Below are 11,005 nucleotides of genomic sequence, written 5' to 3'. Positions count from 1 at the left end.
TAATCATTTAAGTATGACTGCTGGGGAATTCTGGAGTTGAAGTCCACGTCTTAAAATGGCCAAGGCTGAAAAACACGGATTCAGATGGTGGGAAAAAAAAATGAAATTCAAGACAAGAATTCTGACACTATCCCAAAGTCAGATCAAATCAAGTTGCAAGGATCGGATTGAATCAATTCAGAAATTCAGCTCCATATTTCTATGACTGAGGATTTTAAATTCTGTTTTTAATCCCCCCCACACATACACACACATACTTAACATTGTCAGCAATAACCTCTGTTCTGTTGGGGACAACAACACGTCAAGTCATTTTTATTTTTATCCTTCATTTCCCACAAAAACCCCAAGCTGATACATATCCTGATGGTGTCCCAGACAGTGGCAAATAACAGATCATCAAGTTGTGTATGTTTTTTTTTTTAAGTTTAGAAAAGTTAACCAAAAGAGAAATCCTAAGTGAGTGTATAAAAGGGAACTAATTTTATTTATTTTTTACATTTCTGTACCACCCATCTCCCTCAAAAGAGGGACGCTAATCCCAATACAATGTCTTGGCAGGTGTTCTTAAAGCTATTGATTGCTACCCAAAGTTCTACTTTCAAAGCAAAAATACTGAATTTGGAAAATAACTATCTCAACTCCTGCAGAAACTACATTTTCGGCTTGAAGGTCAGCCTCCCAATCACGACTTGACTTTTCTCAAAACTCTCAAAAGCGTTCTTAAAAACAAGACAACTAGTCCCCAGCAGGAAAAGCCATTCTTAACCACTAATGTGTAATTACGGAAACGAAAGCCTAAGAGGCATAATTCAAGCGGTTTTCCTACCCGCCACTTGCAAGAGACAGTTGTAGGACAACCCAGTCAGGCTTCTCCTTGGTCAGGGGTAGGCAACCTTTTATGACTTGTGGACTTCATGCTGGCTCAGAAATTCTGGGAGTTGAAGTCCACAAGTCATAAAAGAGCCAAGGTGGCCTACCCCTGCCCTTGATGTAGGGAAGTCCCAAGGTGTCTTATGCTTGAAGGCAGCCACCTAAGCAGACTGCTGGATGTACAGTTGAGGAAGAGGAGGAAAGAAAACATGAAACTGGTGGAAATGGACCGGGGTCTATGACAACTTGCCATGGGGACAACTCGCTGCGGGAAAAAGAGTTTCACTAATATCAAAGAAACGGTGGAATAGAATCATTAAAGAAAGGATGCCAAAGGAGGGACGGAATGAAATGGGAATGGCAAGAACTGAAATAAATGTTATTTATTTTAAATAATGAAATAGAATGGTTAAATTGGCCGCAGCGAGTTGGCGGTGGCAAGTTGTCCCGTCCCCAATGGGCTGATCCCTAAAATCACCCAAGTCTCAGCTCTCTTCAGCAGCTGCAGACTCAGACACGTTAGGGAATCTTCTCAACCTGTTGGCGGCTGTGACCGCGTGGAAGTGCTTCTGTAAAAAGAAAGAAGAAACGTGTTGGAAAAACAAAAAGACTCTGGCGAGATTTCTCCAGCGTCGGATTGTACCTTCACAATAACACTCAACATCCATACAGAATTTCGAGATCCCTTTTACATACTCAACACTACCTGGGACCTACTTGTCGCATTCACTATGCATTTTCTGCTAGATCAAGCTTATCCGTTGCTTAAAACTAGCTTGCTGGTAGATAAAATTGTTTGGCTAAGCAAAGTATTGACGTAATTAAGAGAGAAAGAGGCATCATCGTATGTCGTGTTCACATCTGGCTTCTCCTGTACAGAAAATACTGTCGCGAAGGAAGGTAAATATGTGTGTCCCAGGCAGTGGTGGGATTCAAATAGGTGAACAACCGAGGTGGCGCAGCAGTTAGAGTGCAGTACTGCAGGCCACTTTAGCTGACTGTGTTCAGCAGGTCAGCGGTTCAAATCGCACCGGCTCAAGGTTGACTCAGCCTTCCATCCTTCCGGGGTAGGTAAAATGAGGACCCAGATTGTTGGGGGCAATGTAAATATATATATATACATTGTTTACTGGTGTACACCGCTTAGAGAGCGCTTGCACTTAAAGTGGTATATAAGTCTCATAAATGAATGAATGAATAAATAAATAAATAAAATCCCACTTCCGGAAGTCCATTCTGGGCCTGGGCAACAAAAACATTAGCTACCGGTTCTGCCAAAGTGGTGCAAACCGGCTGAATCCCACCACTGGTCTCAGGGTAATGTTGCAGGATCCAATCTGAGCCCGTCACCGGGACCGAAGCTTTATTCTTCTAAGCTTCCGGTGACCCGCACAGATTGGATCCTGCAAAAAAAAATTAGCGTCATCTGTAGTAAATTGGCAACCCGGAGCTGTGCTCAGAAAAAGATAGGGGAGCGGTGTAGCATTTACCTTCCATTTCTTCTGGGCCATGTATCTCTGGAGAAGCATCTGAGACTTCAAGCGAACTTTGGACTGCTTCGCCTTGGCAGACAAGTTGGTCAACCACTCGTGTTTCAAGCAATTGGCTGCGCTTATTCTGCCACTGTGATAACCAGACCGGAGAAAGGAGAAAAAGAACTTGTGAGGCGACAGGTTGCAATACAGAACAGGCCATTAGACACACGGGTAGTCCTTGACTTACAACAGTTCATTTAGTGGCCAAAGTTATAACAGCACTGGGGGGGGGGGAAGTGACTTGTGCCTGCTTTTCACACGACTGTTGCCGCAGCCCTGTGGTCATGTGATCAAATCCAAATGCTTGGCAACTGGCATGTATTTGTGACGGTTGCAGCATCCCGAAGTCACGTGATCCCCTTTTGCAACCGTCTGACAAGCCAAGTCAGTGGGGAAACCAGGTTCGCTTAATAACCCCGATACTAGCTTAACAATTGTGAATACACTTAATAACTGTGGCAAGAAAGGTTGTAAAATGGGGCAAAACTCACTTAACAACTGTCTTGCTTAGTAACAGAAATGTTGGGCTCAATTGTGATCATAAGCCGAGGACTTCCTGTACATGCACACACATTAGTTTGAACTGTACATCTTAAGCCACGATTTATAGAATAAGCACGATGGCTTGGGTGCAGACAACTCCCTTCATTAATCAGGCTGGATATGTGTGCAGGGGAAAGACAGAAAGATCTGGAATAAGATCTGGGATAAGACACCATAGCAAGTTAATACCTCTTTTCCTTTATTAGAAGTCTGGATACAAAGTCTTTGGCCTCTTCGGACACTTGTTCAAATGCTTCTGCATCAAAATCCCAGTTGCAGTTGATTATGTAATTCATGGTCTCTGCATCAGTTTCTCCAAGGAAAGGAGACAAGCCACTGACCCTAAAATAAGAAAGAAGAGGTTGCTTGAGGTGTGCAGATAAGGCACAATTTAGAGCTTTAACTGCTTGGGAAGAGGGCCAAAATTCAGCTCTTGGAGGAAAAATGTCTTTAAGGTGAAGATGTCTTCATGAGGAGCTCATCTCTTGATGACTACCTTGTCTCAATCAAGCCATTTTCTTGTCCAAGATAGGAACGTTGGCCAGCTTTCATGGCCAGGCAAAATAAGCCAAGTACTGCCAGTGTTGAGAAGAGGGACAATCTGCGCCGGCCGTACACATCCCAAATAAAAGCATGCATGTTGACTGGAACCAGAACCGTGATCTGCTACGTCGCACTCCCCCCAAAATTAGTAGAATTGGAAGTTCCATCCTGAATTGGCACCAGATAAAAGTGAACAGAATTCAGGAGGGGATGGACTTACACGGTTTGTGGGAACGTAACAACTCTAGGCTATTGACCTCTTAACACAGCCCCTCCCTGCTCTTCCACAAACATGGCTCATCATGTTCTGGTAGAACTTAAATACTCTACCCAAAACCTAGCCACATGAGCTACAATAAATGGCAATGCATGTATGGGCAGCATCTAGCTATCGGCCAAGATGAAACAATCAAAATGAATTTAGAAAGAATATATGCAGAACTGATTTGGATCACAGGTTAAATTCTTCCCCGCCTTTAACACAAGAGATGTTCCCTTTATTCAGCTTATGCTTACTTCACCCTTTTTTCTTGCCAACCATCACGTCAGAGGAAACCAAACCATCTTCTGCAATTCTGGCCCTCTAAACCAGGGGTGTCAAACTGCCGGCCCGCGGCCCAGATGCATCATAGCGAAACCACGCCCGCCCCATTGCCAGCAATGGGGAAAAAAAGTCGCAATACGACACGTCACGTGAGGTTGCAAGTTTGACACCCCTGCTCTAAACTGTTGCATCCTGCTCTTCCCTATTGAACAGTTGATTGACGATGTTCCCTTCCCCTTCCCTTGGGAAAAAAAAAACAGGGTTTACTCACAGCATGTATGCTATGATGCCTACGCTCCACATGTCCGTTGGGAATGACACAAAATCATAGTTGACAACTTCGGGAGCCAAAAATTCGGGCGTGCCAAAATTGACTTTCAGCTTCTCCCGAGGCTTGTACCTTTAGCAAAGATGAGAAAGGGAGACAGTTGGGGGGGGGCTGAGTGTAGAGAGGCGGTGGGTAGAGAATGAGCTTATAGCAAGAGAGGCATCGGTGTGCAAAGATATGGTGATCGCTGTCATGTTCTAGACTAGTAAGAAGGCCTTTTGAACGAAAGCCCGGTCACCAGGGCAATGAGTGGCATTTTAGTGCACTTCCAAAGGAGATCACAAAATACTTATAGTCTACAAGGGGAGATGCTGAAGGAATAAAGAAAACATCAACGAAGCATAAAGAGGAGGAGAGACTTACCTCCTTGCGAGTCCAAAATCAATGATTTTAATCTGGTTTCCACTGTGATTCACACACAGTATATTCTCGGGCTGCCAAAAAAGACAGAGGACAAGCTTTTTTTTTTTTCCAATGTTTATTATTTTATTTTCATTACAACCATAAGAAAAAAAAATTCAGATACATAAGAAGTTAAAATAGAACACAAATTCCACCATTGCTCACCCATTTCCCCCCAGACCGCATCCCCTTCTCATCTCTTCACTTCCCCCTTCCTTCTATCTCCTCCTCTGCTCCCCTCCCTCTCTCCTCCATCTTTCTACTTACTTATCCCTCTCCTCTTCTTCTCAATCGGATGCAGTCTGAGGGAAAATGCCCGGGCAATCCTCTATCACCAAAATCTGAACGATTGAAAATACTACCCACACTCTCCTCTCCCCCCTCCCCCCACCCCCTTTCCTCCCCCCAACTTCCCAGAGCTCAATACAGGGTTACAAAAAGAAAGAAGGAAAAAAAAGAAAACTAAACATAGTCAACTTAAATTTACTACTTATACAATAAGCGGAGTCCTAATAACCCTTAACTCTCTGCAAACTTGAATTCATAATTTAGTAAAAATCCATTATTCATAAAATAAATGAAACTTTGTTGTTCCATATTTCTTCTGAATATATTCTATCCATCTTCTCCATACAGAAACATATCTCTTTTGTGAATGGTCCTTTAAGTAAGCAGAACTTTTAGCCATTTCTGCTAAGTTAGAAACCTTGAACACCCATTCTTCCAAAGAAGGCAGAGAATCTTTTTTCCAATACTGACCCACCAATAGTCTTGCTGCTGTTATTAAATTCAGCATTAAAATAGTTTCTTTAACATCAAAATCCACAAAAATTCCCAAAAGAAATAATTGGGGAGTAAATTTAATTTTCCTTTTAAAAACCTTTTGAATGTTCCACCAAATCATAATCCAAAAAGCTTTAATATTTTTGCAAGTCCACCAAACATGAAAATAAGTTGCATCCAAGGAACCACATCTCCAACATTTGGGTTGCAAATTCGGATACATACAAGATAACTTTTTAGGATCCAAATGCCATCTATAAAACATTTTATAAAAGTTTTCCCTCAAGTTTTGTGCTTGAGTAAATTTAACAGAGGACAAGCTTAAGCCCATCTTTAGAGCCTTTTTTCAGAATTTATTTTTACCAGACAACAGCCTGAGGTTCGACAAGGGGAGTCAAGTGGTGAGATGCAGCTTGATTTCCCCCTTAGAAAACTCTCAGTCCAGCCCCCTGCTCCTCAGCCCAACCTACTCCTCAGGGCTGTTGTGAGCAGACAATGTCACCCTCTTTCCCCTGTTTAAACAGGGCAGAGACAGCTTGCCAGAGTTAGCTTAACGTTGGTTGATTTTCCTGCTCATGCGTGGTATGTAATCTGCGTGCAGTTTTTCCTCATGGGGTATCACTTTGCAAATGTTCCCTGCCCTGGGTGTAAGGCGACGAGTAGTCCTGGACTTACAACCACAATTGGAAGCAGAACTTTGATCGCTAAGTGGTGCCATGATAATTAAGCGAATCAGATAGATCTTGAGCAAATTCAGCCCCCTGGGAAGGTTGCAAATGAGGATCCCATGACCTTGGGGAAACTGCAACCATTGTAAATACATATCAGCTGCCAAGCACCCAAATTCTGATCATGTCACCATGGGGGGGAGGGTTTGCAATGGTCGTTAAGTACAAGGACCAGTCACAAGTCCCGTTTTGAGGGCCGTCAAATCAAATCAATTTATGATTACACCTGAAGGCCAACACATAAATGAAACATTCAAATAAAACAAAACTAAACAGACCCAACACAAGAAGACGTAGCAATATAAGTCCTGTTTTGAGGGCCGTCATAATTTCAAACAGCCATTAAACAAATGGGTTATAAGTTGAGGACTAACCTGTCCACTGGTGATAGGTTCCAAACTTACCTTCAGATCAAGATGAAGGATGTACTGTTGGTGAAGGTAGTAGATTCCTTCACAGATTTGTTTGGTAAACAAGATAGCATCCAACTCGGTAAGATTGTAGTTTTCATCTATGATCCGGTCAAATAACTCACCACCATCGACACTGGCGGAACAACAAAAGGCAGCAGTGTTCAACAAGGACAATTATTATGGAGGTGGACAACTATGTGTCCCTTCTCTCCATGCGCTCCCAAAAATCCTTGGCAGTGGCAACCCCTCCCCCCATGTCCTACATCGCCATTGACTTGTAATTTTTAATTGCAATAGAAAGAGGATATTCATCCAAACACAATGGATGCCATCCCAGAGATGTCAAAGCAAGTTACACTGTAACTTAAGTGTAACTTAAGGTGGTCCAATCCAATCTATTCCTTTATTCTGATTCTAGCTTTTGTTTTAATGCATCTTCCAGGATGGTAAGAAATTTTCAAAGTCACCGGCTTGTTAGCACAGCTAATTTAGATCAGAGGGTACCAACTCACTATTCCATGATTAAGGTGAGGTTGTGCTTGCTCTCAAAAGCATCATAGAGTTGAATTAGGTTCACGTGATTTAACTGGTTCATTATGTTTATCTCATTCTTCACTTCTTCCTGAAACATTAATGAAATGTATTATTAGCAATAGTGGCAGAAGGAAAAAGGAGGATATAGAGATCTGTGCTATCCCCCAGCAATTTTTCTGCTACTGTATGGTATATTTTAGAGCAGTGTTTCTCAACCTTCGCTGCCTGAGATGTGTGGACTTCAACATGCTGGCTGTGGAATTCTGGAAGTTGAAGTCCACTCATATTCAAGTTGCTAAGGTTGAGAAACACTGTAATGAAAAGAAGAACTAGGAGTAACATAGCAGTATTCCAAATATTTGAGACTCTGCCACAAAGAAGAAAGAAGTCAAGCTATTCTCCAAAGCACCTGAAGGCAGGACAAGAAGCAGTGGATGGAAATTAATCAAGGAGAGAACCAACCTAGAACTAAGGAGGAATTTCCTGACAGTGAGAACAATTAACCAGTGGAACAACCTGCCTCCAGAAGCGGTGAATGCTCCAACACTGGAAGTTTTTAAGAAGAGATTGGTCAACTATTTGTCTGAAATGGTTTCCTGCTTGAGCAGGGAGTCAGACTAGAAGACCTCCAGGGTCCCTTTCAATTGTATTATACTGTTATTCTGTTCTGTTAAATTAATCAAGATACACTTCAGAAAAATCTGTCTACCATGGTCATTTTATTTGCCAGATCCATTTAGAGTCCAAGGTTACACCAGGGTGCCAGAGTAAAGAGTCAAGACCTATCTTAATTTTATTATTTTCAAATTCAAACCTGACTGAAACATAAAAGATAGTATAATTTGGATGGGAAGGACCCCAAGTTGGCATGATAAACATTTAGATATAAAGAGCTATGGTGGCGCAGTGGTTAGAATGCAGAATTGCAGGCTAATTCTGCCGACTGCCAGCAGTTTGATTCTCACCAGCTCAAGGTTGACTCAACCTTCCATCTTTCCGCGGTCAGTAAAATGAGGACCCAGATGGTTGGGGGCAATAGGCTGACTCTGTAAACCACTTAGAGAGGGCTGTAAAGCACTATATGAAGCGGTATATAAGTCTAAGTGCTATTGCAAAAGAAAAGCTAAGAAGGCAAAACAAGAACCCAGTGAGAACTGAGAATGTAAGAACAAAGAAATACAGAGAAGATGCATACACATACACAAAGAAATACATGTATATCTATCTCTATATATCATTATCAGCCAGGAGAATCAATCCAGCGCAAAATGAATGCTTCTCAATTGCAGTGAGATTGGTGGCCAACACATTCAATAAATAAAATAAAATAATGGCCTTCAATCTACCACCCAGCGCAGATTAATAGAAGTAACCTGCTCCTAATCCAATACCTTAACCCATGGACTACACGCTGCTTCTTATATCTAGCTATCTAGTTACGAAAGATCTTGCTTTGCAGAGAAAACACTGACTGAAATAGGAATTTTTATCCTGATCTTTTGCTTCTTTTTTTTTTTAATTTTTAAGAGGCTATCATTACCCATTCTTTTGCTAATTTCACTTTGATGATCTTGGCAGCCAGACAGAGTCCTGTGGACTTTTCCGTGCACTTGTGGACTTGACCAAAACGCCCCCTGTTGAAAGATGGAGAACACAAAGTGATGAAACCCACAAGGAAAACAACTCGGGGGGGGGGGCTGCCAACGCCTCCAGAGACCAACTATTCTTATCGTCAATTAAAAATAACCTGGTACAAAGCGAATGGAATCAAGAGGTCAGGCGTCTAAAAGCTCCTCTTTCTCCTAGCTTAGGAAAGGATTAAGCTTGATCTTTCCAGCCAGTTGTTCAGTGCTTATGTTAAAATCTTACTCCACAGTTGTATTCTTTCATTGTGGAGCAAAATACGACAACCTGGAGATGGTCTGCGGCGGGTTCTATAGTTGTTCATGCTTTGCCGGTTGTACTTGAGCAATGAATAACCAAAAATAGGGAATAATTTTGAGCTTTCGCTGATCACTTTCTAAATGAGGCCAAAGCCAACGAGGAAAATTAGGCAGTCTCTATCCCAAGTTACAATTTCTAAGGGATGGGGAAAACCAGTACTATAATGACATTAAAATTGTACAAGTGTCACGGTGATCTTCTGTAAATCCATTTGGAAGTGTCTGATCGCCAGAAACGCATTCCTATGCAACTGTGCAAGGCAGAATCAGCAAAAAGCTTAGATTCGGGCAAAAACGAGAGGTTTTTTTGGTGTCTTACAAACAGACCAGTTTACTGTTCGATACGTTGCTTGTGACCTTCATCAGATATCCCCGAATATAGACCTGAAAAAGAGTATTTAGGCCCCAAATGTATACAAGTGGTTACTTTCCTAAGGTCAAAAATGTGAAGCCAGTACGGGTAATCCTCTTTTACAAGGAAGTTATGTGCTGAGATGGCCAAATGGAAATTTGTGATATTAATCTTCCGTCCATTAGAAGAAAACTTATGGCAGCACAGATGGCCTGTCTCTCTTCTCCAAGCTACCCAAGAAAGTGTCATGAGATCAAAGCAAAGGTTCCTCATGAACTTTTCTTCCAGCATCAGGTTTCTACCATCCCTCCAGTATATATTTGTCGAGTCGTTTTGCCAAGGAGATTTCAACACACAACAAGAGCTGCTCTGGTGTGGAATAGACAATGCAGAGGCTTCATCCCAACCTCTACAACAGTGGTTCTCAACCTTTTTAATGCCGCGACCCCCAACTGGTCATAAGTCGAGGACTACTCAACTGGTCGTAAGTCGAGGACTACTCAACGGGTGCAGCACCGTTTGCAGAATGGGACTTTTGGCGGGCTCAGCAGGGCAGAGACAGCCTGGACAATTCCTATTGGCTTTTGAAAGCCAATAGAATTAGACTCTATTCAAGAGAGTCTATTCTATTGGCTTTCAAAAGCCAATAGAATAAAAGGGAGTAGCACAGCTAAGGAAAAGGGGGAAAAAATGGCGGACTGCGTTGTTTGGCGACCCCCGTGAAATGGTCGTTCGACCCCAAATGGGGTCCCGATCCACAGGTTGAGAACCACTGCTCTACAACTTCATATCTCTGTTTCAAGTTTTCAGAGTGAGCAAGACTTTCACCCAACCAATATGGTCTGAATTGGTGCAATATGTACAGTTTAGTTGTGGAAAAAATTTCAGATTTTGCACGATACCTTGAGTTTCCTACCCTAACAACAACAACAAAAAGTTGGATTTGCTATGCCATAGCCCATGTTAAGCCTAACCATAGCGAATTCAAGTAGCTTATGTTAAGCTTAATCAAGTTTAGCATTTCGCAATTGCTAGAATTTCCACTCGCCTGGTTAAGTATATTATTTAAGCGCTTCCTTTGAAATAATTCTTACATTCCTTGAATGTAGGTGCTGGGACCTTCACTGAACTAGCTAACATGTGCCAAAACAGTCCTTGCAAAACTACCAATGTAAGGACAATACTGAATATGTGACCAGCCCTTCAATATAACATCGATATTTATACAACTGGAGGATAAGAAATTATTTCCAAGGCAGTCTGATCACTTTATAATGAAACTTACCCTCCCAACACTTCATGGTGGTTTACAGTGTATAAAGCGGTTAACTCAGTTTGTTTGATGCTCACAATGCGATGCTCAAAAGGAGCTGGCGGAGGAGGGCTGTCATCTGAAGAAGAAGCAGAGGAACATGGTTTTGAGTTTTCTTGCAACAGACAGTGGAACATCATCTTGACATCTTCCATCTGCCTCTGTCTTTCTC

At 42.1% G+C, this 11,005-nt stretch overlaps 1 protein-coding gene across 5 annotated transcripts in view; it reads right to left on the bottom strand.

Annotated features, from left to right (window-relative positions):
* Window positions 1-285: 285 nt before the first annotated feature.
* The window catches only part of MYLK3 (myosin light chain kinase 3), a 32,583-nt gene continuing 21,863 nt past the window's right edge, over window positions 286-11,005 (bottom strand). For all 5 annotated transcript variants that reach the window (XM_039352461.1, XM_039352460.1, XM_039352462.1 and 2 more), the window contains 9 exons: window positions 10,807-10,912; window positions 8,767-8,860; window positions 7,205-7,314; window positions 6,684-6,825; window positions 4,730-4,800; window positions 4,310-4,438; window positions 3,141-3,293; window positions 2,364-2,496; window positions 286-1,442 (listed from right to left, as the gene is read on the bottom strand). In XM_039352461.1, the coding sequence (XP_039208395.1) occupies window positions 1,359-1,442; window positions 2,364-2,496; window positions 3,141-3,293; window positions 4,310-4,438; window positions 4,730-4,800; window positions 6,684-6,825; window positions 7,205-7,314; window positions 8,767-8,860; window positions 10,807-10,912 (1,022 nt within the window). In that variant the 3' untranslated portion in view covers window positions 286-1,358. The remainder of the gene's footprint in view (window positions 1,443-2,363; window positions 2,497-3,140; window positions 3,294-4,309; window positions 4,439-4,729; window positions 4,801-6,683; window positions 6,826-7,204; window positions 7,315-8,766; window positions 8,861-10,806; window positions 10,913-11,005) is intronic.

This window comes from Crotalus tigris, unplaced genomic scaffold (assembly GCF_016545835.1).
Source record: "Crotalus tigris isolate CLP2741 ecotype Arizona unplaced genomic scaffold, ASM1654583v1 scf7180000018432.44079421565:4894166, whole genome shotgun sequence".
Taxonomy (NCBI): domain Eukaryota; kingdom Metazoa; phylum Chordata; class Lepidosauria; order Squamata; family Viperidae; genus Crotalus; species Crotalus tigris.
This window is presented reverse-complemented; position numbering and strand designations above follow the sequence as displayed.